The 27,457-nt window shown below is 45.8% G+C and overlaps 1 protein-coding gene across 7 annotated transcripts; it reads right to left on the bottom strand.

Annotated features, from left to right (window-relative positions):
• On the bottom strand, positions 1,253-27,160 carry UBE2D4 (ubiquitin conjugating enzyme E2 D4 (putative)). 7 transcript variants are annotated; one of them, XM_018038283.1, is made up of 9 exons: positions 27,024-27,158; positions 17,419-17,482; positions 13,624-13,655; positions 13,457-13,534; positions 10,134-10,239; positions 8,325-8,418; positions 6,779-6,820; positions 5,877-5,907; positions 1,253-1,933 (listed from the first exon to the last, which is right to left on the bottom strand). In XM_018038283.1, exons 1-8 carry the CDS (start codon positions 27,045-27,047, stop codon positions 5,880-5,882), a joined length of 468 nt encoding a protein of 155 aa, XP_017893772.1. In that variant the 5' UTR covers positions 27,048-27,158; the 3' UTR covers positions 1,253-1,933; positions 5,877-5,879. The 7 variants fall into 7 exon arrangements, with proteins under 7 accessions (XP_017893772.1, XP_017893771.1, XP_005695542.1 ...); XM_018038282.1 differs by having other exon boundaries at positions 1,257-3,532; positions 5,865-5,907; XM_005695485.3 differs by having other exon boundaries at positions 1,257-5,357.

The raw sequence follows: 27,457 nt of genomic DNA, 5'->3' as shown, positions 1-27,457 counted from the left end.
AGCCAAGAATACTGGAATGGGTTGCTATGACTTTCCTCCAGGGGATCTTCCCAACACAGGGGTCGAAGCCAGGTCTCCTGCATTGCAGGCAGATTCTTTACCAGCTGAGCGACCAGGGAAGCCCCTTCCCTGAATATATACATCTAATTATTACAGACTAAATTATAGGAAGAACATGAACAGTAGAGCATCTTGTTATATAACCTGCAGCTATCAATCAGTGACACCCTCCCAATTATGCAAATGACCCTGCCTTAAAAACTGTACTCCAGCCCTCCAGGGCCATTTGCCTCCCTTGCACGGCCCTCCTCTTGAAATGTTCCTTCTGTACTCTTTTTGTCTATACTCAGTTCAGTCGCTCAGTCGTGTCCAACTGTTTAAAACCCTATAGACTGCAGCACACCAGGCTTCCCTGTCCATCAACCCCCGGAGCTTGCTCAGACTCACGTCCATCGAGTTGATGATGCCATCCAACCATCTCATTCTCTGTCATCCCCTTCTCCTCCTGCCTCAATCTTTCCCAGCATCAAGGTCTTTTCTAAGGAGTCAGTTCTTCATATCAGGTGGCCAAAATATTGGCGCATCAGCTTCAGCATCAGTTTTTCCAATGAATATTCAGGACTGATTTCCTTTAGGATTGACTGGTTTGATCTCCTTGCTGTCCAAGGGACTCTCAAGAGTCTTCAACACCACAGTTCAACAGCATCAATTCTTCAGCTCTCAGCTTTCTGTCTGAATCTCACATCCATACATGACTACTGGAAAAACCATAGCTTTGACTATATGGACCTTTGTTGGCAAAGTAATGTTTCTGCTTTTTAATATGCTGAGTTGTCATAGCTTTTATCCAAGGGGCAAACATCTTTTAATTTCATGGCTGTGGACACCATCTGCAGTGTACTCAGTCTTGTCCAACTCTTTGTAATCTGTTCTTTCCTGATTGTTAATAAGCTTTCTTGCAACAGGTAAGACCTTAGAGTCTTCTTTGCATCCTTACCAAGAACTGAGGCCCATAGGAGGAAGGGTCTCCAAACTCTGCTTCTGCTGACAGTTCATAGTATTCTCACATGGCAAAAGGGACCAAGAAGCTCTCTGGGGCACCTCTTTTATAAGCACACTAATGCCATTCATGAGGGCTCCCCTGCTGTGACCTCATCACCTCCCAAAGGCCCCACCTCCCAATATCATTACCTTAAGGGTTAAGAGTTCAACGAAGGAATTTTGAGGGTACATAACCATTGAGACCACAACAATCGGTAAAAAATAATAGGTTTTTATTCAAAGTCTTCATCCACAGAAGTGTCAATTAGCAAGAAAATAATTTTCTTAAAAACCACTAGGATTACATCTCTATGCTCCAGCCACACATGGCCACATTACTACAGAAAGGGAGAAATGAAATCATTGGTTTTCCTGCCCTAAAAAGAAAACTTGTTTATGTTGCATGGTAAGTGGAATCCAGTAAACAAATACTTCACATCTTGAGAGATTAAAAACAAAACAAAAACCCCCAAAGCTTCCTAGTTGAATCCTTGTTATGATTTAAACAGAGGGTAAGCAGTCAAGTATAGAAAGGTGGGAAGGCTGCAATCCTGAGCTTGATTTGTGACTCAGGCCCGCAGGTAGGGAGGGACTAGCCAATGTGATCTGCTTGTCATTTAAGGCTTGGCTACGAGGGGCTGTCACAAGTCAGTATGTGGTGTCTCACAGAAAGGGCAAAACCACCTCCTTCAGGAGAAGCAATGCTCTTTCCTGCCATCCTAACCCTTTACAGAGAGGGCACACTTGCTGCTCACATAGCTCTTTCTGTGAGGGCTTCTAGCTTCTCAAGTCTTACTGAAGCCTTGACCTCAAAGACCTGGAGGCATGTGTGGCATCAGCCAAGCTCCCTGTTGTAGACAGATCGGCCCATAGCAAGAAGTCAGCAGAAATTCTAGAAGGTTCAAAGGGAACAGAAGGTACAGGTGATGGGGATTTTGCAGTTTAACTACAACTCTGCCAACATTTTAAACCAAAAGATGTTGACAAGTTATTGTTAGTTCCTCCTGTTCCAGGATGGTGTCCTGAGTTTGCTTCGGTCACATGGCATGTGGGATCATAGTTTCCCGACTAGGAATTGAACCTGTGACCCTTACAGTGGAAGCACAGACTGCTAACCACTGGACTACCAGGTTATTCCTACTGCTGGATATTTGACACAGAAGAACTAGCCAAGTTCCCTCAGAAGGGTAGTTAGCCTTTCACCCCTTGCCTCTGCCACCCCCAACTTTACAGCCCATGCCTCCATCTACATCCTTATTTCTAGAGCTGGTAGATCATTTTGCCCATTGAGCACGTCTGGCCTTCTAGTGCCCTGGCCAGGTCATTATTGCTCCTGGGAACAAGCTTTGAGATGAGGCTGGGCCCAGGCCTAATGTCATTTTATTCTTCATGTGGATGGAGGGACAGATGCAGCTCTGTGCCCAGGTCCTTGCCCCTACAAAGCCCCTGGCCCAGTGATGGTGCTTGTTTCCCTGGGAGTCTAGGGTGTGAAATGGTTTTACACACTAGCTTATATGAACTATACCATCCACTTAATATGAAAATTGCTGTTCATCCTGCACTCCTCTGCCTTCAATGATTCTCTGGAAAGGTGAGCCCTGTGCCACCCAGAAGGTAACAGGGCCCCAATTTCAGAAGGGCCATGTGTGGGAGTGTCACCAGGTTGCTGAGTGAGCTCCCAGAATGTGCTGTGCTTGTTGGGGAACATAGTCCTTTGCCTGTAGGACCCTCCTCCCTGTCCATCCATCGGGCTCTACCCTAGTTTTAGCTCCTTCCTGAGGCCTGTGTAGTTCCAGTGAACTCCCAGAGAGCAACCACATTTTCTTTGTATAATTCTTTTCCTTTCCCCTCCCCTTCACACCTTGCATTTGGCAATTGCTCAGTCATTGCCTGGATAAAGCCACCTACAGTCATTAGAAAGTAATGACCAGCCAGCGGTGATGGACATTCCCCATGACTAGCCCCTTGAGCTACTGTGCGGGGGGCTGGGGGGGGTCTGGCAGCGGGCATGGGCAGCATAGGTGAGAGGCAGGCTCTGAGAGGGCAATTCTGTCATTACCTCTTAAAATGGAGCCCAGCCAAGCCCGCGCACCCAGAGGTAAGCTCTGCTGCCGGGAGCTGGACAGCTCAAGTGGGCTTATCTGACAGTAAGGATTAGGAGCCTGGGAGAAGTGTGGTGGAGATGGGGTAATATGGAGACGTGACATTTTTTAGGAAAGTCAAGAAACCACTCACTATTTGGTTTGACAGAGGGTTTGCAGATTTTCTGTAGCTTTTTATTTTTGTTTTTAATAAAATCCCTCTGCCAACAGAAGAGAAACCCCAATGGTGGTCATGATGAGGCCAGCAGACTGGCTGGGAAGATCACCAGGCCTGAAGGAGCCCAGTGTGCCTGCCTGCATGGTACCAGGCTGCTGTTGTGAGGGTGCTGGTGAGATAGGTTGGGGCCTGGGTCCCTTTACTGGAGTGCTCGCACCTGAACAAACATCTCCTTGAGCAACAGAACACAAAGAAACTATAAGGAACTAAAAATAACTTGACGAATGCACAGTTGGGGTCAATTCTGACTAATACAAAAAGACCAAAACCCAACTGTCATTTCTGAGGTACGGGGAGCAAAAGCAGGGTTCTGCACGATCCTTGCACACAGCACCACCATGTGGGCTGGCAGACCACCCAAGCCACCCTGTAAACCTGACCCACTGGTCCATCCCACCCTCACCTCATTTAAGGGACCAGCTCGCCCTGCCACCTGCAGGGGTCAAGCAAGGGCACCGGTTCACTTGTTCTTAACTCCCCACTGCTGCAGTGTGAGTTCCAGTAAAGCCTTGCCTAAATTTCTTGTCTGATCTCTTATCAATTTCTATTGATCAAAGAGTCCAAGGACTCAGCTTGGTACCACTGGTAAGCCATCCTGTTTCTCAGACCAGCTTTCATGGCTAGGTCTAATCCTCATTCAACCCTCACCCAGTGCTGCCAGGGAGGAAGCATGTGTCACAGTGAGAAGAGCTGGAGAAACAGAGGCACAGAAGAGGGGGCAGGCGAGGGCAGGAGGGACAAGCGGCCCGTGCTGCTCCCAAGGCTTTCTCCTTCTCTGCCAGAACAGGCCTTCGGGCCAGGAGCTCTGTTGACCAGTCTCACAAGCACCTTTTTATCACTTTAGGAGGCTTTGTCCTGAATTTGAGAGACAGAAACCTGCCTATTCTTGGGCCTCTGCGGTCAGGTGGTGTTGGATCCCATGGTGCTGACACATGGTTGAACTGTGAGCTGCCAGGCCCACTGGACATGGGTGTTCTGGTCTTTTAACCCCTTGTCAGGAGATTTTGACCCTTTGCCATATTCTTGGAATTCCTGGGTCTTCCTATAGTCTGCTAAAGGATCAAGATCACAGCTCCATCCAGCAAACTGAGATACTTTTGGCCAGAGTTAAGTCATTTGTTCATGTTGGATTAATTGCTTAAGATCATGCAATTCCCTGGTATCTCTGGTCTATGGAGAAAATGAAGTATCACTGCACAGTTAGATTTTTAGATCTGCTGTTAAGTTACTGACCTTGGACTCGCCTTGGAAACATGATATCTATACCTGTGTGATATCTGGGAGCTGCCTGCACACAGTGCATTTTAAAATAAGGGTTTCAACTTAAGAAGCCTGTCCTTCAGGCTAACCTGAGTGCTGGAAGGCTTGAAAATCAAGTTTCTCAGGGGTAGAAAGTCCAAGAAACTTGCCAGGGACAGCCCTGCAGAACATCACTGTGGTGGCCTTTCCATCACTTGGCTTGGCACAATACAGGCCTGTCCAAGTACAGAGTGCAAATCAAGCAAAAGGGTGAATGGTAATTCACAGTGGGGATCCCAAAGGATAATTTTACTTTTTCTATTGCATTATCACCAACAGAGACAGCAGGCTTGGGAAAATTTTAACTAGACAGAGAAAATTCATGAGCTTCTGGGGAGTCATAAGCTATTATGCTGGAAAGGCTGAAAATGGCACCCTCCAACTCAACAACTTGGGCCTGGATATTCCTTCTCTGAACCTCTAACTTGTCTCTGAAATTGGAATCTGTCCCACCTTCCCATACTTTGTTATATTTGGTTCAAGGAGTATTATGGCCATTGTCTGAAATGGCAGAGTTGTGTGATGGCAGTGTTCCCAGGGGACACGTGAAGTTTATAATTTTGTTTAAGTAAAGCCCAAAGGGGTAGCAGAGAGAGAAAAAATTAACAGGGCAAATCCTCACCATGGTACAAAGCAAGGAATGGAGCCCATGGAACACAGAAAGCAGCCTTGTAACTGAGGATCCTAAATGCGGAACTCTGTAAAGTAAATGCAGACCAGGCTCAGACTGCTGCCTGCTTTGCTAAGGAAGTGGTGGTGACTAATCCCAGCACTCTCGCTGTAAAGCAAGAACAGTGAAGCTGTGCTACAACTTCAGTGTTTCTGGAACAGGTCAGGCTCACGTGGTCATCTAGGGCTGATCCCCAGGTGCAAGGTCTGCAGGCCTCCTTCCAAACTCCACAGACTTGGCCATCTGGTTGAAGAATTTTAGTGTTTCTCCACTTTCTGGTCCTACTTACCCAAACATCATTCTCATATGGCTGTTCTGGGAGTGGACTAGCTTTGAAAACCACTTAGAGAAGACTAGGCCAAATTAATTGGATGTTCAGAGATGTGAAGTCCCTCAATTGTCCTCTCTTCAGAGGTTCAATTAGAATAATCCCTTTACTACCCTTCTCCTCACTAACCTAATCTCAAACCTCTGCACTCTAAAGACAGCTCTTGAAATGTGTTACATCAGAAATTTAAGAGAGGAGGCCAGTTACCCGATGGGCTACCTGTTAAAAGTTTCCATATCTTCTGTTCTGCCTGGAAAAAAAAAAGACTTAAATGTCAGTTATCATTTAGGGTTATGAGTGCATTACATTTTTATTTACATTTAACAAGTCCCTCTCTCTCCCTGTGTTCTGTTCAGTGAATGGCTCACACTTTGCCTTCATGTAGGCTCTGAGTGGGAGGAGGTGGGGTGGTGAAAATCTCATCAGATAGAAAAGCATAACCCAAATCTTTTCAGGTTTCATAATTTTGTTCTTGCTTCTAAAAGGACAGTCATCTCTCATGGCGTGTTATGTGCTTTATATCCTGACTTTCAATTTACAGCTTCTTGGTGTGGGAGGAGAGTGCCAGCAAGTGGCACTGCCGAGGAAGACTGGTGGGAGCTGTGGGGCAAGGCCTCCACTTCCCAGTGACACTGTTCACAGTTCCCAGAACTCCTGGGATGAGGTGAGAGTCCTCAGGATGTGGTCTGTGGCAGACACGATGTGAGGAAAGCCTGCCCGCTCCTCCCTGGGCACTGAGTTCTAAAAGGCAAAGAGCACATGGTAAGGGGCCAGACTGGGGCCCCTGTGTGGCGCCATGGTAAGCGATGCCGCCTGAGTGAGGCCAGGCAGGGGAGGCACACAGGTCCTCCGAATAGGTGAGCAGTGAGTTGGGGTGGAGGGACCGATTCCAATGTAGCCAGGAAGGCTGCAGATCACAACAGTGACTACTGATCTGGCATCAGAGACATGACGCTGTCAAAACCATGATGGCTGAGAGTAGTACCAACATGCTGTGGTTGGAGAATGTGGGTAATCAGCATTTGTTTGCAGAAGAGATGACGCTCTGTGAGTGGCTCAGCCAATAGCTCAGCTCAGCTTCTCTTGGACAATGTCTCCTGTAAAACCTCTGAGGCACTTACATAGCATATTTCTGTGTCCACTCTCTTGCTAGTCTGTTGTACCTGGAAGAAAAAAGTAGAGGAAGTGACACCCTCATTCATAATGGTCACTTCCTTTCAATGTGCAGTACTGATAAGTTCTGATACTGATAAGTATCAGAAAAGAACTGATATAGGGGAAATGCTGTTGCTTCTCATCAAATACCTAAGACGGATGAATGAATGAAATAGACTGCCTGGAGCAGGAACATGTCATTCACGGCCATAAATCCCGAGCTTGGTGAGTCCTAGCAGTTCTTCACAACTATCTGCTGTGGAAGATTTAAGAGTGTAACAGACCTCCTCCCTCCCTCTCTCCTGTCTTTCAACATGGATGCATTTGGATCAGGAAGAGATACCCAGAGGTCAGCGTGGGACAGTCCCTGGTATCTAGCACATGGGCTCCATGAATCTGGCCACCAGAGTGTGAGTAAGTGCCACCGTTGGCAGCCACAGAGCAGGTCTGGTGCCCATTGAGAATATGTGCATTTATCCACATTACTGCAATGAAACCTGGTGCCACGACACTGTAAGAGAGCTATGTAATCAGAGAAGACAATGAAGAAAATCACTTCTGGTATATCTAAAATATATCATAACAAGTGCTGAAATAAATACAAATTAAGATCTCATCAATTAACAATCACTTTGTCATACAGGAGAACTGAAATGAGGGAAATAATGAGCTCTATAAAGGTTTCAAGAAATATATGCTGGAAAAAGCACATTCCATTCTAATCTCTTTAGACAGAAGAGAAATAATGAACTAAAAAACCTACTGGAAAGTTCTTTTAAAAGCCAGCAACTCCACCCTCTGTACCCTGCTCCTGCCCCTAGCTGCTCACAGGGCCGCCACTGCTGATGCCTGGGGCCCTGCCATGTCTGGCTCTTTCTCACAGTGCTGTCAACTCTCAGAGGTTCTCACACAATGTACCTGCCTCAGCAGCCACAGACATCTGCTCAGGCTACAGTGCACATGGTTGTGTCTGGCCACATGAGTCAGAATTCTACAGTCAAGAGTCTGGAAATCAGAGAGTTGGCAGTGAGGGTCTGTCAGTAAATCAGGAGCACACTGCTCACTTCTTAGCCTCAGCTGGCAAACTGAGCACAGCAGTGCTTCCCACCTCAGTCAGCCCTGGCCTCAGCATGTCTGAGCAGATAGCCCATTATCTTGTGATAAAGTCCTTGTATTTTAATCCAGAATTTTCTTGCTGTCAGATTCTTCTGAGTCCATTGTTGGCTGACCACTGACATTACTGGCCTCAAGGGCAGGTCTGGCAATAATCTTTTAGGATTCAGTAGTGGTAGCTGATGAGCTATCCAGGAGGGCAACCTGCTTTTATCTCCTTCTCCCTCCTCAGAGTCAAAGGATATGTTAGTGAGAGAGGCAGGAGTCTTAGCCCAGCTCAGAATGGGCAGGACGATGTCCATGGGAAAACCTCGTTGGCCTGGAAGCACCAGCTCAGGGTATTGCTGGGAGCTGCCTGGAGCAGCTGGGGCCCAAAGGCAACCCAAAGAGGACACATACTTCTCTCTATCAGCCTTGTAGGTATGGGCTATTTCTGGCACCAGAGGGTCATCAGGGTTGGGGTCGCAGAGCAGAGAACAGATGGATAAGAGAACTGGAAAGAAAAGAAACAATAAGTCAACTGCAGTCACAAGGCTCCCAGGTCACCCCAGGTCCAGTGAGCCCCTCAAATTGAACTCTCTGTTGACAGAGCAATTATTTTCTCTTCAACATCCCATCAAAATTATTCTAATACCCCAAGACTCTTGGGGTATCAGAATATGAATGTATTTACTTTGTCCATCTATCAGTTGAACAGCAACTTTACCCTGTGGTGTCCCAGTTCCATCTGCTCTAGGGCACTTCTGGCCTCCCCTTCCAGATCGCAAAAGTCCTTTGGCTCCGTGCCATGTACCTTTGTTGTTTGGTCCCAGGGGCCCTGTTCACTATTAAAGAAACCGGAACTCAGAAGATTCTGGTGACCTGTCCAATGTTAAAGACTTGGAACACCCACCAAATGGGTGAAAACAAGATTCAGAACCAGGTCTGTGTGACTGCCAAGCAAACGCGCACTGCTCTACACTCTCAGTTCTGCTCTGGACCCGTGAGGACACTCCCACCAGGGAGTGGTTGGAGGCTGAGGAAGTGGTGCTGCTGGGATCGTTAGGGTCTGGGCTAAATGCACTGTCAATCCTAGATTTGCTCTGGAACCCTCTGTACCACCCCAAACAAGTATCATCCTTGCCTCAGTGAATCTATTCAGGTCCTGACCACAGTTAAACTATGGTAAACCAGGTACACTATGACTGAGGGATGATTTGTCTTTTTAAAGCTCTTCAACTCTCCTGCTGTTCTGAGCTCAAAGGATGTGTCATGAGAGGGCTAATTTCTTCCTTCCTTCCACATTCAAGTGTCTACTCCTGGCCATTCTGATTTCCTCTCCCTACTTTCTTAGACAGTGTCCTGACCCCCACGCCCAAAGGCATGCTAGGCAGTGGGGTGAGGATTCAGCTCAGAGAGGAGCAGGCCCCCAGTGTGGAGTTGTCTCCTGGAGGCCTGAGTACTGGAGTCAGCTCTGCCTCCACGGCATCTGCATCACCACATTGGAGCGGGCAGCTTTCCCTGTAGATTTACCATGCAGTCTCAAAGAGCCTGCTCTGGTCAGCTATCCTGGTGCCTTGTGTTCCCCCCTCTGCTTCCTAAAGCTCTGCCACCTGCATTGCCTCACACTCCACTCTGTTTGTTGGGCTCTGGTACCCTGATTCTCTCAGGTTGCTTTTTTTACCACCTTACTCACTCCACTGACAGGTAACTCACACCCTCTGTGTTCAAGTCTCAGGGTTTGTACAACCATGTTCAGCCTGTCTTAGTTGGGAAGGAGTATCTGCATCCTGTAAGCCCAGTTTAGACTGGTTTCTTCACCCTCACGCAGAGCACAGGCCCTGTGTCCTCTTCACTCAGGGCTGGTTCACAATCCGTGTTGCATAAATGAATAAATGAGAGAATGGAGGAGGCAATGTAATATTTGCCTTTCTATTTACTTTTAGATCAAAAGTATAAATAGGATCAATATTTTCTTTTGCACCCGTGTAACAGTCTGGCTGGAGCACCCTGCAGCAACAGATCCAGGTGGACACGGTGGGGGTGGGGAAAGCACCACTTCGGACTCCTCCCCCTCCAGGCTGTGACCACGGGCTAGGACCGTGGCTGCCTCCCCGGAGCCTGAATTTTCTCTCAGGCGTGCAGGGGTAGAAACACTGCTGTGACAGAGATGGGGAGGAGACAGGCACTCACAGCATCAGAGCCTAGTATACACATCTACCTTTTTACCTTTTGACACAGTCAGAGCTGGAGACCACTGGGACCGTAGGATGTCAAGGCAGATGCTGCCGTTGCTGTTGATGTTGGGATGATAAATTTTGGTTGTGAAAACAACCTGCAGAGATGAGAGACCTCAAGTCAGACAGACCACAGGGACATTCTAGATTGTTTATCTGTCTGGAAAATGAACCAAGTAAGGTGGAAATGACCACTACTGGGACATACCTGGCCCTGCACAATCCTGGGTGAGCTGGGCATTATTCCAAACCAGAATGGGATACAGGAAGGGGCACCTGGAGAAAAAGTCCCCCAACCCATTCCCTGCTGGGCTCTTGAACTAGAGCAGGGACTGACACCATCTCCCCCAGAAGAGTGTGCTCTGAGGGCTAACAAAAAGAGCAATGGCCAGGACTCAGAAGCCTTGTTGAATAATGGAGTTCTTAAGCTAGATGATGACTATGTGGGCATCCATTATATGATTATCTACAGTACTTTACATGCCTTGAAACAGTTTATAATAAAACAGGATTTTTTTTTTGTTGGCTTCATTTTAAAACAACTCACTTCAGAATATGAGGAGAAGGAAGGCTGTGTATGTGAGGCTCAGCATCTGTTACCAAATGACTTTTTCCAGGAGGGCTTCCACGGTGGCTCAAAGGGTAAAGAATCTGCCTGAAATGCAGGAGACTTCCTGACAGTCCCTGGGTTGGGAAGATCCAGTATACCCACTGCAGGATTTCTGCCTGGAGAACCCCATGGACAGAAGAGTCTGGCAGGCTACAGCCCAGGGACTGTACAGAGTTGGACATGACTGAGCGACTAACACTTTCACTTTTCACTTTTTTCCAGGAAGCATCAAACTTCCAAAGTGACTCAGGCACTAAATATTTGCCTTATTCTTTATTATCTCCTGTAGAGAAGATCATGCAACCTTGCCAGATTCCCCCCATAGACCCAGAAAATTCTTGCCCAAACAGCAATCTTACTTTGTCTTGTTCTCCTGTGGAAAGGAGATTTTTAAAAAGACAGAAACACTTTCTTCTATCGTAGAAGACAACATTTTGGCACACAACTCTCCTTGTTACAGTAAACCCAGCTCACAGGGCTGACTTCAGTCTCTAATAATAGGCGCTGCTTTTGCTTTGTCTTGGGGCAATCAGGAATCCTGAAAATGCCCAACAGACACACAGGATTATATTCAATCTGTTTATTTTAAAAAAGATCAGCAGCAACTTATACACTAATGAAGGGTATAAGATGCTACTTTACAAGACACTGCAGCAAATCTCAACAGGGAAAGGGGAGAGTGGGGGTAGATTCAAGGCCATGAAATGTGCTTTTTCAACCAAACCCCTGAAATAACAGTTATACTTAAAAGGGGTATTTTACTATCTGTCCCCTTGTGCCCAGCACAACCCAGCCTTCTTCGTTAAAAGCTGGCAAAGTCTCCAGAATCTTAACCACATTTAACTCTGATTTAAAATATGGAGGCATCAATGGCCTCTGGTGGCAATGACCAGGGAGAGCTGTGGGCTGGGGAGCCCAGAGGGGCTGCTCCTCATTGCTTAGATAGAAGGAGCACACAGGGGTGAAAGGTCTGACTTTAACCGAGCCATTAAGGTCAACCACAGGGCAGTAAGACACATCACAAACCCTGAGACAGGGGACCCTGGCACAGATTCAGGACTTCTGTGTAAGTCTGGCTAAAATGCAAAAGTTTAGGTCAATCCTGAGAAAACAGCACACAAACCCCAAATAGGCGGGGGGAGGGTCTTTGACAATGATCATTACCTCTCAAGAGCATCAAGGTCATGAAAGACCAGAGGAAATGGAGCCTCTGTTACAGACTGTGGAGATGGAGGAGACAAGACAACAAATACAGGGCAAGGTTCTAGAACCTGAGGAAAACTGGTAAAAAAGTAAGGCCATCAGCTTAGCTCTGAGCATGTGGCCAACACTGACTTCCTGGATTTGATGCTTGGACTTCAATAAACTAAGATGTTGACTTCAGGGAAAGCTAAAAACAAGGCATATGTGGAAAATATGTACTATTTTTGCAACATTTTTCTAAGTCTAAAATTAATTTAAAATAAAAAGTTACCAAAAAATAGGCTGACACATCTGGGTTCAAGTCCCACCCTCCACTATAAGCCACACCATTTTCAGGAACTAGAGTGCCCATTCAAAGCCTTGGTTTCCTCATTCACAACCAGATCTGATGATTTTATTTAAAAAATAAGAATTAAAATGGACATTGGTATATGAAGCAAAACCCTGGAAGAATGTATACTGTCCCTGTCCTGTCCCTCTTTCAACCTTTGGGGGCTTGAAAGGATAATCAGTAGGGCTATTAGCTGGGATCTTCTCTGGGGATAGGTTTATAAATAGACTGATTTCCATCTGTGTATTAGTTAGTTCTCCATATGCTCTAATTTTAAAATAACCCACTTTTATCAATTCTTCAATCAGAAAGATAAAAATGTTAAAAATGATGTGAATAACCTACAATCACTGCTGTGTGACCACATCTGCCTGTGCTGTTGGCTCCACCTTGGAACATGCCACCTGCTTTGCCTTAACAACCAGTCTCTGCGCTACCCAGCCTCTCACCACAGTGGAGCAACTGACTGCACACCGTGGGTCCCCTCGGGGTCATCCTTCCCACCCCCAAACAAAGGCTTGCCCTCCAGTTCCCTGTGACCCTTTCCATGATCAGGGTGATCCCACTACCACCTTCCCTCACTGTCCTATCCCACTTTGCTGCTCTGTGCTTCTCCTCAGCATGGCGTAGCTCTCATACTAAACTTCTCCTGCATGGGACTATGAATCTCAGGAAGGCAGGACTCCTCCAGGGGAAGGAAGGAGTGACTTGCCAGGGTCCTAGGCCAGCTTCTCTCCACTGGTGGACATTCAAGGCCATCCTGTGCAATTCAGGATGCTGAGCAGCATTCCTGGCCTCCACTAGATACTAGAAGCAATCCTCTGCCCACCTCCCATCTCAGGCTTTATTACCACAAAAATCTCAGTGTCCCTGGGGCAGGGGCTGAGAAGTCCTGTCCTAGACTGAAAGGGACTGCAGAGAAGGGAGCTGGAGCCTGAGACACATCCTAACTCAGCCACCCCACAAGGAACACCCCTGAAAACACGGCTTCAGTAGGAAGCCCTCACCACACCAGCCCTTGCTCACATGAACAGTGAGTCCTGAAAGCCCAGAGTTTAATTCCTGGCAAGCTGTACTCCTGGTGGTGGATAAGGGGCCCTGGGAAAAGCCCTGGGAGCAGCTTTCTGTACCAGTGACTTCATCACACACTGTTCCTGTCCCCTGTCCTCACCTTTGGGGGCTTGAAAGGATAATCGGTAGGGAAGTGGATGGTCAGGAAGAAAACGCCTCCTTGGTAAGGACTGTCATTCTGGAGGATGAGACACCGAAAGCAGATTAGTACATGTGCAAGAGGCACAACAGGTAAGGCAAGGGCTGCGCTGAGCAGCTGCTACCTACCGGGCCCATGATGGTGGCTTGCCAGTGGAACACTGCAAGACAAAAAAGAGACAGGAATGTGAGCCTCTCCAGCAAACACATCTCTCCACCAAAGAGGAGCTGCTCTGTTCAGAGGGTGCTGTTCACACACAAGCCTGCCCTCACTTCTGACACCAACCACCTCTGTAGGGGTTTCTGTAATTTAACTGGACTCCAGACTCATGAAAGATTGTTGTCCTCACAGCTCTGATTTATCACAGTGAAAGGCTGAGGTCAATGTCAGCTGAGGGAAGAGCTCATGGGGAAAGTTCCAGGCAGAGTCCAAATGTAGACCTTCACTTGTCCTCTTCCCTGGAGTCCTGGCATTGATGTGTGACAATACACGAATACTGCCTACTGGGATGCTCACCCCTGGTTCAGCGTACAGAGCTTTTACTGGAACTCCATCACGTTAGCAGGATGGATTAATGGACTATTCACATGGCTGATCTATGTCTCCAGTCCCTCTGGCAATGATCCCAAACCTCCACCTTAAACCAGCTCGCTGGTCTGTCTAGTGTGGCCTGCCCCCACCTAACTCACATTGCTGGTTTGGGTCAAGGCCTAAACAGTCCTATCAGGCAGGGTAGTTTAGACATCGCTTTCCTGAGGCTAGGGACAACGGCCAGATCTTTTAAGGACAAAATTAAATTCTTTACTATCCAGGTGTCAGTAAACTACAATTCAATCTTCTCTCTGCATAGAATTAAGCCTTAGGTAGGCTTTAGCCACTTTCCATGTTACTTTTATAAACCTCTCTTCTCCTTAGTTCTTCACTATTTACTCTGAAGCCTTTTCCAAAGGGTCTCTTCCAGGAGTCAATCACTGCCTGTGGCCCTGGGGCTTCAGTGGCTATTTCCCACCTGTGTCCTCTCACACATCCCCAGGACTAGGTGACAAGCCAAGAGCAGCCCCTCGTATTCTTCCCTCCTAGGCTCCCACCAACCTGGTGGTCAGGCCACGTCCCTGCTTAGAATGTGAGAGCTTTCTCTTTCTCTGCACGTCACGCCTGCTGCCCTCTCTGGAGTCAGGCTACTTTTACTGCTGTACACAGCCCTAGAAAGGTTCCTGTTCGCTCAGCAAGACTGGCCTAGAGCAGGCGGATGACTCAGTTCCAAAGCTCCCAGGACACTGTCCAGTCTTTGTGGAAAGTGCCTATATACCCACCTGGGGGGTGTGCTGAGAACATCTGAGGGATCTGTTATTCTCTAGGGAATTCTGTCTCATGGTTCCATCATGGGTGTGAAATCAGCCCCAATTTTCAGACCTGGTCCTGTACTGGGTTTCCTGCCATCTATTCAAATATCTCACAGACTCTGCCCTTGCCAGCAGACAGGAAATTGCCAAAGCGGGAGGAGGGGAAGGAATTGAAGGGACAAGAGGTTTCCCAAGCTCCTACAGGTATCCAAAGATAGTCACAGCAGCCCTTGCCCTTTTTCAAGAAATGCTACTGATGGGAACACTTTTATCTACCATGAGGCTGCCTAAGCTAATAAAGTGTCACTTCTTTTTCTTTTGACTGCTTTTATTCCAACTCTTACTAATCATTAGCTGGTAGGTATACATTTTCCTAATCATGGTATAGAATGGAATTCTTTATTAAACAAATGTTTTTGATAATTAATATACAGAGAAAGGGAGGAGTAGATAATATGAGTGGTTCCTTCTGGCAAACAGGTGTCCCATTCACTTTAACTCCTGAGGTCTGCTGAGGGGCTGAGCAGAACCCAAAGGCACAGTCAGAACAGAAGCCTCCAAAAGAGACCGGAAGAGAAAAGAAATTGCAGCGGGATTCCGGAAAGGGGCTGTTAACTCACAGGGCAGGCATGAAATGGCCCCAAAAGGTTAGCTAGTTTCCAAGACTGTGCAAACCTCATCTAAACTCAGGTACTGAGTATGGAGAGTGGCTAGACTCTCAGATGAAGATGGCTGCTTACCAGTACAGGGCTGCAGTGAAGGGTGAGAATGTGTGGTGCAGAGGAACACCAAGGGGTACCTTTAGAAAGTGGCAGCTGAATCATTACCAGTTCAATCTTATCCATAACCCCAGTTTACATTATTTTAAGCAACAGGTAAGAGGGGGAAAATATGTTACTGAGACCTATGACACTTGGAAGGACAACACAGATTAAATAACAAACCAGTGAAGCTACACTTGTTCACCAACTCTGATATGCAATGGGAATCATTTCTGTTCTGCTCTAAAAAATTATTTAAACTCTCACATAAAGCTTCTGGAATCCTCCATTTTCAGTAGCTGTCTGCCCATTTTCAGTTCCTGTAAGCATCAGCCCACAGAACATGCAGGAACACACACATAGGACTTCTTCCTCACATATGACTACTTCCTCTTTTTTTTTTTTCTCATCTCTGTGAAATTTCTCTTTCTTGCATTTTAACACAATAAAAGGTTTTTTTTTTTTTAAATGTAGCATATGGCTTTCCTGGTGGCTCAGACAGTAAAGAATCTGCCTGCATATGAGGGACCCAGGTTTGATCCCTGGGTCGGGAAGATTCCCTAGAGAAGGGAATGGCTTCCCACTCCAGTATTCTTGCCTGGAGAATTCCATGGGGTTGCAAAGAGTTGGACACGAAAATGTAGCATAAAATATGTCATTTAAGCCATTTTTAAGTGTCACATCAGTGGCATTAAGTGCATTCACAGTGCAGTGCAACCACCAACATTATCCATTTCTGAAACTTTTCCATCACTCCAAACAGAAATTCTGTACCATGAAATATTTTCCCATTTCTGCTTCCTCTCAGTGTCTACAAACCTCTCTACTCTACTTTCTGTCTCTATATCTGCCTTGTCTAGCTAGATAGTTCATATAAATGGAATCATATAATATCTGCCCTTTTGTTTCTGGCTTATTTTATATGGCATATTTTCAAGATTCATCCATGTTATTGCATATGTCAGAACTTTATCCATTTTTATTGCTAAATAATATGCTATTGTGTATATATATGTATACACACACATATATACCACTTTATTAATTTGTTAATGGGCATGTAATGGGGGATTGTTAATGGGGGATTATAAACAATGGTGCAATGAACACTGATATATGAGTTCTGTTTGAGTAACTGTTCCTAATTCTTTGGTGTCCTTTAAGGGCACCACCCCTCTTTTTACACAGTCTTTCCTTCTTCTGCCTACTTTTCCTTCAGATGCAGCTTTTAGAGCCTCACAGTAAAGGATGAGCATCCCAGAGCCTAAGATGCTCAGAAAGTAGAGGTGAAGTGGGATAGCAGAGTAGATTTGGGATATCCAAGTGTTGGGTGGCATGGCCTACGGCCAGTCGGCTACAGAGGGTGGCAGAGGGCTGCCCATTGCAGCTCCTTCAGTCTCCCCCTGGGAGGAGAGGTGGGAGAAAAGAACTGCCCCTTCCCTTCGCAGAGGCAAGGAGCTAGCCCCATTCCCCACACTTCACCAGCCCTCCAGTTCTACCCCCAAGTGCAACAGCAAAAGGTCCTCCATGATTAGCTTCATGACCACTTTTCCAGCAATGCCCCAAGTTTTAGTTGGCTTTCCAGATGGCTTTCTTGTGCCCCAGTGGAAGGAGATGGTGATTTCCAGCAACATCTTGACCAGCTGGGCTATGAAGTCAATGCATCTAATGAAAAAGCTACTCATAAGTAAAGGAAGAGAAAGCAACACTAACAACAGTAGGTTTTCTTAAAACAAAAAACAAAAAAACTGAGGGATGGATATATTTGGGGGTCTTAATTGCAAGGCTCATGGGATCTGGAGCCCTGAAGGGTACTTACAATCATCTCCCACAGGTCCTGCGGAGCACTGGGCAGGGGGGTCCCTCTGCAAGTCAGTTAATTCCTGGAACACAAAATAGTGAGCTCAGAGCTGGGGTGTGAACTGGGGATACTGCTCTACACCCCACATGTTTTGGCCAGAAGTACATTCTCCTAGTGGGAGGGGGCTTCCAGACTTCAGCAGGGGGTGAGACTGGCTAATGAAAACAAGTGATCTGCAGTATCCTTGAAAACAAGGGTCTGCTCGTGGCTGTGAAGATACATGTGAAAAATGTATTACCATTTCCAATTAATAAGCTAGAAAACTGAGAGGTAAAGAGGTTAAGTTACTTACCCAAGGTCACAGCACTGAAAGGGGGCAGGGCCCCAACACCACTCAGGTGGAGAAGGGCAGGGGCTGGGCTTTAGCTCTGAGCTCCTGAATGGAAGCACTTAGCCCAGAGGAAGTGCCCAGTCAAGGACAGGGCTCCTGTATTTCAATCTTTCTGCCCCACTACTGCCCTACCCGCCACTGGTTGTATGGGAGTCCTAAGCCTCCAAGTGGGAGATGAAGGACATGTGAGCCAGTCTAGAATAGCTATACTATGTACCAATGGGGGGAAATAGGAATTACATTATAACTGGATTCCCTAAATGGGATACAACTTGTGGACACAATCCCCAAAAGTTATCCTAGCCCAGCATGAGCCTCAAGGTCTAAGATTTTGGGCAGTGACTTAAAAACTATAGTTTGCATGAACTAGGATGTTTCCTAACACTCCTTACTCTCCCTAGGTTCCAGATCTGGGTAAACTTCTTGTGGTCTCCAGAGGGGTTCAAAAGAGAAGGAATGAGGCACAAGTAATGGTCCATCAGGTTGCAGGGAAACTCCTCAGAGGATGGCAAATCCCAGGGTCTAGGGCATTATGTATGAAGTTTAAATCTAGCTGATCACATTCCTCCTTACCTGAACAATGCTTGAAACTGAGCTCATCCACAAAGAACCTCCTGATCCCACCTTGTAATCTCTGGGCATGCTGATCATTCTAATAATGCCTGCCTCTCTGGCCATTCTGTACTTATCCCATCTACACACAAATACAATTGGCCACAGTGGGAATATTTATATTACAGAAGCCAGCAAGTACCACAAGTCAGGGCCAAGTTTTATCCCAGAGCGGGGTTGGTTTTTAAACACCTACTAGTATACCACTGGTCAATTCTTAGCTGCTGCTGCTGCTAAGTCGCTTTAGGCATGTCTGACTCTGTGCGACCCCATAGACAGCAGCCTACCAGGCTCCCCCGTCCTGGGATTCTCCAGGCAAGAACACTGGAGTTGTTTGCCATTTCCTTCTCCAAGGCATGAAAGTGAAAAGTGAAAGTGAAGTCGCTCAGTCATGTCTGACTCTTAGCGACCTCATGGACTGCAGCCCACCAGGCTCCTCCGTCCATGAGATTTTCCAGGCAAGAGTACTGGAGTGGGCTGCCATTGCCTTCTCTGTCTTAGCTAGTATCTAATGTATCCAAATAGGTTACTCTTGATAAGCACGAAGTACCCAGTGTTACTAGTTGTCACAATAGAAATGAACTTGGGGAAAAACTAATGTCAGGTGAGGGGACCAGAGGACATGCTCAGAAATGCAGCATGCCTACAGAACACTCCACAGAACAGTCCCTTGCCTGTTTACCTCTGCTTTGCGCTTCCACACCTCTACCACCACTCTGTAGCGGACTGTTTCTACTCCCTGCAATGCTGTATGAATGAATGAGCTCTGTAATGAGGCTGAGAGATCACATGAGCAACTGGGGGCAGGAAAGCTAGCTGCTGCTGCTAAGTTGCTTCAGTCATGTCCGACTCTGTGTGACCCCATAGACAGCAGCCCACCAGGCTTCCCCGTCCCTGGGATTCTCCAGGCAAGAACACTGGAGTGGGTTTCCATTTCCTTCTCCAATGCATGAAAGTGAAAAGTGAAAGTGAAGTTGCTCAGTTGTGTCCGACTCTTTGGGACCCCATGGACTGCAGCCCACCAGGCTCTTCCGTCCATGGGATTTTCCAGGCAAGAGTATCTGACCAATTCCCCCCAACTCACCAGGTTTCTCCATACCTCCAGGCACCTACATGGGGTGTTTCCTGTCCCTAGAAGGCAAATACCTCGCAAAGGGTGTGGTGAATGGTTACTAAGAGCTGATGATTCCTGAAGGCCCAGAAGTGGGTCTCAACTGACAGAGACTCTAAGTAGCACCAATGAGTTTCAAATGCTAATTGGCATTTCAAGGAAGAACAATGTGAGTTGAAAGAAACTAGTCTACCAATATATTGCATTCCTGTGCTTTCCCAACAGAGGCCAGAAGACCCAGGTCTGAGTTCCAGCTCTGTCACTGGGAAAACAACTTTGACCTCTTTGGACCTCAGTATAAATTATCTGTTGAGTTGTAATTACATTTGTCTACCAACTGGCCAGTACTAATATTTGGCTATAATTTTGTAATGTTTATAATGTACACAAATGTACTTGGTAAAAAATCAAGGATGACAGTGTATAGAGGATTCAATTATTAGCATTATAAGAAGAAGAATGAGGATTGTATAGAGATACCTAGTACTGGAAGAGTACAGAAGAAACTAATGACACTAATCACACCTTGGGAGAGGAACTGGGTGGCTGCGGACAGGAGTGGATGGGAGAGTTTTCCCTGTAGACTCTTTTGCATTTTTTGAATTTTGAACCATGGGAATTTATTACCTAAACGATAAATGCATAAATATTTCATAAATTGTAAAGGACTAAGCAGGTTTACATTGTGTAATACTTATTGTTATAAGTAACACTGATGATAAGCGAGTCTTGAAAAGGAAAAAGGTTAAAGTAGAGTGGACTACCAGAGGAAAATAGTGAAGCAAGCATAGTACACACTCATTTCTTTTACTGTGCTGTACTCAATTCAAGATTTCAGTCAATGAAAGACACAATCTTATTAGGCAACTAAGAAAGAAAACACACTGGCAATAAACTAAGACCAAATGCATTCTTTTCTTTTCATTTTTTAATTGGATAGTCTTTTATTCTCGTGTTGTCAGAATTTTTACACAATCTGGATATATATCCCTTTTCAGATATTAATATTTGAGAAATACTTTCCTCCATTCTGTGGGTTGTATTATTGCTATCTTTAAATTTTTAAGTATAGTTGATTTACAGTGCTGTGTTATTTTCAGGTGTACACCAAAGTGATTCAGTTTTATAATTTTTTTTTTCTTTTTCAGATGCTTTTCCATTATAGGTTATTGCAAGACATTGAATATAGTTCCCTGGGTTATACAGTAGGTCCTTGTGTATTTTATACTGTGTATCGGTTAAACCCAAACTCCTAACTTATCACCCCCTCTTCCCCTTTGGTAACCATAAGTTTGTTTTCTATGTCTGATTTCTACTTTGTAAATCAGTTCATTTTTGTATAATTAAAAAAAAAACTCCACATATAAGTGATATCCTACGAGATTCTTTACTCTTAAAATTTTAATCTTAATTTGAAACTAAGCTTTAAGTCAAAGCTATGGTTTTTCCAGCAGTCATGTGTGGATGTGAGAGCTGAGCACGGAAGAATTCATGCTTTTGAAATGTGGTGCTGGATAAGATTCTTGAGAGTCCCTTGAAATCAAGGAGATCAAACCAGTCAATCCTTTAAATCAACCCTGAATTTTCCTTGGAAGGACTAATGCTGAAGTTCCAATACTTCGGCTACTTGCTGAGAAGAGCTGACTCACTGGAAAAAATCTTGATGCTGGGAAAGACTGAGGGCAGATGGACAAAAAGGCAACAGAGGATGATGAGATGGTTGAATAGCATCATTGACTCAATGCACATGAGTTTGAGCAACTCCAGGAGACAGTGAAGGACAGGGAAGCTTGGCATGCTACAGTTCATGGGGTTGCAAAGAGGCAGACACAACTTACTGACTAAACAACAACAACAAAAAGCTTACTTGGGCATATGTTTTCATTTTAAAATCATTCATGCATAGCAAAAAAGGAGTAGAAGACAAGTGAAATAAATAAATGGGCTCTCCTCGTTTAGAGTCTATACTAACCCGGGGTCACGGGTATCCTCACAGTCATTCCCTGTGCCTTCCAGGCAATGGTGATGTGGCAACTCTTAAACAGTCCTCCATGAACGTTTCTGGCGTTTTCTTACAGAAAGGCCCACAATACACAATCTTTTGCACAAACTTCACCAAATATAGGTGAGCCAGCCTCACTGACTAGACGGTACACAGTATCTTCCTTTCTGTGGTCTATGAAACATTTGGTTAGCTTGGCATGGAAATAAAGAACTGCAGTCCCTTTTCCAGCAACATTTATTCCATTAATATAAAATTTATTCCTCACTGTTCTGTTTCTGTGCCTGTGTTCACAAAAGCTTTAATCTTCAGCATTAAATCAAAATATCTTTTTGGAGACATTTTTAAAGCAATTAAACAACACATCAACAATGCACTTAACCTCAATATACACTGCTGTGACATGGCTTTCACACAGTGACAGTCATACTGCCAGTGATTTTAAGCAGCATCCCAATTTCAAAGGTGTGAAAATGTAAAAAACTGTTCATCTTAGAGTAGATGTAAATATGGTATTATCTATACTTTCCTGGTTTTGCAAGTTATCTCTAAAGAACAATTAATATTTATAGTCAGACCATTACATCTACCACTGTGGACAAGAATCCCTTAGAAGAAATGGAGTAGCCCTCATAGTCAACAAAAGAGCCCGAAATGCAGTACCTGGGTGCAATCTCAAAAACGACAGAATGATCTCTGTTTGTTTCCAAGCCAAATCACTCCAAGTCTATGCCCCAATCACTAATGCCGAGGAAGATGAAGCTGAACAGTTCTATAGAGACCTATAAGACTTCCTAGAGCTAACAGCAAAAAAAAAAAAAAAAAAAAAAATGATGTCCTTTTCATCATAGAGGAAGTGAAGTGAAGTGAAGTTGCTCAGTTGTGCTCAACTCTTTGTGACCCCATGGACTGTAACTTACAAAGCTCCTCTGTCCATGGAATTTTCCAGGCAAGAGTACTGGTGTGGGTTGCCATTTCCTTCTCCAGGGGATCTTCCCGACCCAGGCATTGAACCCAGGTCTCCCACATTGCAGGCAGATGCTTTACCGTCTGAGCCACCAGGGAAGCCCCCATCATAGAGGACTAGAATGCAAAAGCAAGAAGTCAAGAGTAACAGGCAAGTTTGACCTTGGAGTACAAAATGAAACAGGGCAAAGGCTAACAGAGTTCTGCCAAGAGAACACACTGGGCATAGCAAACACCCTCTTCCAACAACACAAGAGAAGACTCTACACATGGTCATCACCAGATGGTCAATACCAAAATCAGATTGATTATATTCTTTGCAGCTGAAGATGGAGAAGTTCTATACAGTCAGCAAAAACAAGACTGGGAGCTGACTGTGGCTCAGATCATGAACTCTTTATTGCCAAATTCACATTTAAATTGAAGAAAGTATGGAAAATCACTAGACCATTCAGGTACAACCTAAATCAAATCCCTTATGACTATACAGTGGAAGTGAGGAATAGATTTGAGGGACTAGATCTGATAGATAGAGTGCCTGAAGAACTATGGGCAGAGGTTTTGTGACATTGTACAGGAGGCAGTGGTCAAAATCATCCCCAATAAAAATGCAAAAAGGCAAAATGGTTGTCTGAGGATGCCTTACAAATAGCTGAGAAAAGAAGAGTAGTGAAAGGAAAAGGAAAGATATATTATTAATCTGAATGCTGAGTTTCGAAGAACAGAAAAGAGAGATAAAAAAGCCTTTCTCAGTGATCAGTGCAAAGAAATAGAGGAAAACAATAGAATGGGAAAGACTAGAGATCTCTTCAAGAGAATCATAGATATCAAGGGAACATTTCATGCAAAGATGGGCTCAATAAAGGACAGAAATGGTATAACAGAAGCAGAAGAGATTAAGAAGAGGTGGCAGAAATACACAGACAACTATACACAAAAGATGTTAGAGTCAGATCACCACAATGGTGTGATCACTCACCTAGAGCCAGACATCCTGGAATGTGAAGTCAAGTGGGTCTTAGGAAGCATCACTCTGAACAAAGCTAGCGGAGGTGATGGAATTCCAGCTGAGCTATTTCAAATCTTAAAAGATGATGCTGTGAAAGTGCTGCACTCACTATGCCAGCAAATTTGGAAAACTCAGCAGTTGCCACGAGACTGGAAAATGTTAGTTTTCATTCCAATCCCTAAGGCAATGCCAAAGAATGTTCAAACTACCACATAATAGCACTCATCTCACATGCCAGCAAATTAATGCTCAAAGTTCTCCAAGCTAGGCTTCAACAGTACATGAACTGAGAACTTCCAGATGTTCAAGCTGCATTTTAAAAAGGCAGAGGAACCAGAGGACAAATTGCCAACATCGGTTCGATCATTGAAAAAGCAAAAGAGTTCCAGCAAAACATCTATTTCCACTTTATTGACTATGCCAAAGCCTTTGACTGTGTGAAAGTGAAGTCTCTTAGTCGTGTCCGACTCTTTGTGACCCCATGGACAGTAGCCTGCACCAAGCTCCTCCGCCTATGGGATTTTCAAGCCAAGAGTACTGGAGTGCGTTGCAATTTTCTTCTCCAGGGAATCTTCCCAACCCAGGGATGGAACCCAGGTCTCTCACATTGTAGACACACACTTTACCATCTGAGCCACCAGGGATCACAACAAACTGTGGAACATTCTTAAAAAGATGGGGATACCAGACCACCTTACCTGTCTTCTGAGAAATCTGTATGCAGGTTAAGAAGCAACAGTTAGAACCAAACATGGAACAATGGACTGGTTCCGAATTGGGAAAGGAGTACAAGGCTGTATATTGTCACCTTGCTTATTTAACTTTATTGCAGAGTACATCATGCGAAATACTGGGCTGGATAAAGCATAAGCTGGAATCAAGATTGCCAGGAGAAAAAAAAACTGCCAGGAGAAATATCAATAACCTCAGATATGCAGATAACACCACCCTTATGGCAGAAAGTGAAGAACTAAAGAGCCTCTTGATTAAGGGGAATGAGGGGAGTGAAAAAGTTGGCTTAAAGCTCAACATTCAGAAAACAAGAAGATCACTTCATGGCAAATAGATGGGGAAACAATGGAAGCAGTGACAGACTTCATTTTCTTGGGCTCCAAAATCACTGCAGATGGTGACTGCAGCCATGAAATTAAAAGATACTTGCTCCTTGGAAGAAAAGCTATGACAAACCTAGACAGCATATTTTAAGGCAGCTTTTCACTCTCCTCTTTCACTTTCATCAAAAGGCTCTTTAGTTCCTCTTCACTTTCTCATAGTTCTCCTTTTTACAAATCTTATCAGTCTGTATGTTCAGACATGGAAGTTCAAACCTACACCCTTATCTCCCTCACCCTACTCCCTGCCCTCAAAATGTTTGATTTCCAACACAGGCAATAACACTGCCATCCAATCAGTTATCCATGTTGTGCACCCCCCTCTCTCACTTTCACCACATACTCTTTTTCAAGTTCTGTCGATTGTACCCTTTGCATGTCATCCAAGCACAGTTCCTGTCTTGGCATCTGCTCCACGGTCAGTCACTTGGACGACAGCTTCACTGGACGTTCACAGTGGCCTCAGTTCCCCCTCTGGCCACCCCAGGCTACAGCAGAGCCAGAAGCCTCTTTTCACGACAGAGATTTGAGCATATCATTCACCTGTCTCAAAGTCCTAGGATAACAGATGACCTCTTTCAGAGACTAATTTGCTAAACACATTATTTTTAGGAGAGCTGTTTATTAAAAATGAGCCTTACCCTTAGCATCCCCTTGATGCTTTTGAATCGTGCTACTAGAGAAGACTCTTGAGAGTCCCTTGGACTGCAAGGACATCAAACCACACCAGTCAATTCTAAAGGAAATCAACCCTGAATATTCATTGATAGTATTGATGCTGAAGCTCCAATACTTTGGCCACTTGATGTGAAGAGCCAACTCATTGGAAAAGACCCTGATGTTGGGAAAGACTGAAGGCAAAAGGAGAAGGGGACAGCAGAGAATGAGATGGTTAGACAGCATCACTGACTCAATGGACATGAACTTGAGCAAACTCTGGGAGATAGTGGAGAAGAGAGGAGCCTGGTGTGCTGCAGTCCGTGGGATGCAAAGTCAGACAGCACTTAGCGACTGAACAACAACATCATATTCTTAAGAGATCCTGCAATCCCACCTCAGGCAATCAAACCTAAGCTCACCATGTTGCTTTTAGTCGCTAAGTCACAGCCGACGGGACCCCATGGACTATATCCCGTCAGGCTTCTCTGTTCATGGGATTTTCCAGGCAAGAATACTGGAGTGGGTTGCCATTTCCTTCTCCAGGGGATCTTCCTAACACAGGGATCGAACTAGAGTCTCCTGCATTGACCAAATTCACCACACAATGATGCTTATCACAGAATTATTTACTTCCTATAAAATTTAGAATGTCAGTGGTCGTTAATTCATACTGAGCGCTTGATATATTCCACGCATGTACTAAACATGTATCATCTAAGCCTAAAAAAAGAAAAAAAAAACCAACTTATAAAAACAGGAGGACACGGAGGCTGGGAGTGATTAAGTTCCTTGCCTTCTGACATACATTTCCATGTGTTTATTCACTACAGGTAATGATTAACTAAATTAATGGTCATATACTTTTGGAAAGCTGACGTTAAAAACTACAGTTATGAATACTATTTAACAACATGAAAAATGCCTACGTTTAATGCTATGTGAAACAGAGGGGAGCAAAGTGTAATTTTTTTTTTAAGAAAAGGGAAAAGACTGATGATAGTAGAAATACTACGATGTAAACAAATAATATAGCATAACTGAAAATACTTTTTCTTCCTCCTATTGTGCATTCTCCAAATTCTAGTTAATATATTAAATGTCCATAAGGACTCCCAGTTACCTACAGGATAAAAAAGTTATCTTAGCACTGCCCCTAATACCCCAACCCTGGTCCTGCCCACCCACTCCCATCCCCTCTTCCAGCGGCACTTAAACCTCAGTCATGCTCTCCCTACTCCAAGCCCAGCCACGGCATCTCTCCAAGACCGCGAACGCCCTTGTTCCTTTTCTGCATTTGCAGAGGTTCGTACTCATCCCTTAGAATCCAGCTCCAGCCTCGACTCCTCTGACCAGCCCTCCAGACACCCCCACAAGGGCATGCCCTCCTTCCTCTGAGGCCAGGCGCTACCTCTCCGCCCAGGCGCCCGGAACACAGCGTCCAAGGTGCAGGGAGCCCGCACCTTGCCACAGATGCCGAGATGGGAGGCGATGGAGGGGTGTGGAACGCTAACCCTCCGTGGCTCCGCCCGGGGCCCCGCCCCGTCCCGCGCGACGCTAACCCCACGTGATGCCGCCCCGCCCCCGCGCGCTGCGCGGTACCCTTTTAAGGGCGCGCGGGCGGCGGTTCCGCCTCCCTCCCTGGCAGGTGTTACCGTTCTCTGCTCAGTCTCAGCTGCCGTTCGTTTGGCGGCTGTGGCGTCCCCACCCGGGAGTCAATGCTTCGGACTCGCAAGGAGCCCTCAGGCGGAAGGACTTCTTACCTTCTGGATCCTCTTCAGCGCCATCTTACCCCCGCTGCTGGGGACGGGGGCGCCTGGCCCGGGGCTGCCTGAGGCGGCCCGCTGCCGGCTCGGCCGCCGCGCAGCGCTGCAAGCTGGGAACGGCCGCTTGTGCGCGTGCGCGCCGCGGGGCACTGTGGGTAGGCGCTCCGCGTGTGGCAGGTACCGGCGCGGGCAAGCAGAGCGGGCCTCGCCTGGAGAAACTGCCATGTCGGCTGTTGCCTTTCCTCTGCTTTACGTCGCCCCGCCACCTTACCTCCGGGTTGGCGAGGGCCTGGGGAGGCCTGCGGAGAGGGGCGCTGGTTGGTTTAACACAGGACATGCCCAGGTCGTGCCCTTTTAGCTTCCGCCTGTGTTTCATCCCAGACTTTCACATACTCCTGTACATAGTGGTTCTTAGTGGTTCTGCTTTGAAC

Source organism: Capra hircus, chromosome 22, assembly GCF_001704415.2.
Source record: "Capra hircus breed San Clemente chromosome 22, ASM170441v1, whole genome shotgun sequence".
NCBI classification, from domain to species: domain Eukaryota; kingdom Metazoa; phylum Chordata; class Mammalia; order Artiodactyla; family Bovidae; genus Capra; species Capra hircus.
Note: the sequence above shows the minus strand (reverse complement) of the source record. Positions and strands in the feature narration are given on the sequence as shown.

Bases quoted from the DNA above. Each gene is read 5' to 3' on its own strand.
- UBE2D4 (XM_018038283.1), bottom strand. From the start codon at position 27,047: ATGGCGCTGAAGAGGATCCAGAAG. The intron at 13,535-13,623 runs GTAGGTAGCAGC...CTCATCCTCCAG, and splicing joins AAGCCACCATCATGGGCCCG to AATGACAGTCCTTACCAAGG. The intron at 10,240-13,456 runs GTGAGGACAGGG...TCATCTCTGCAG, and splicing joins ATCCTTTCAAGCCCCCAAAG to GTTGTTTTCACAACCAAAAT.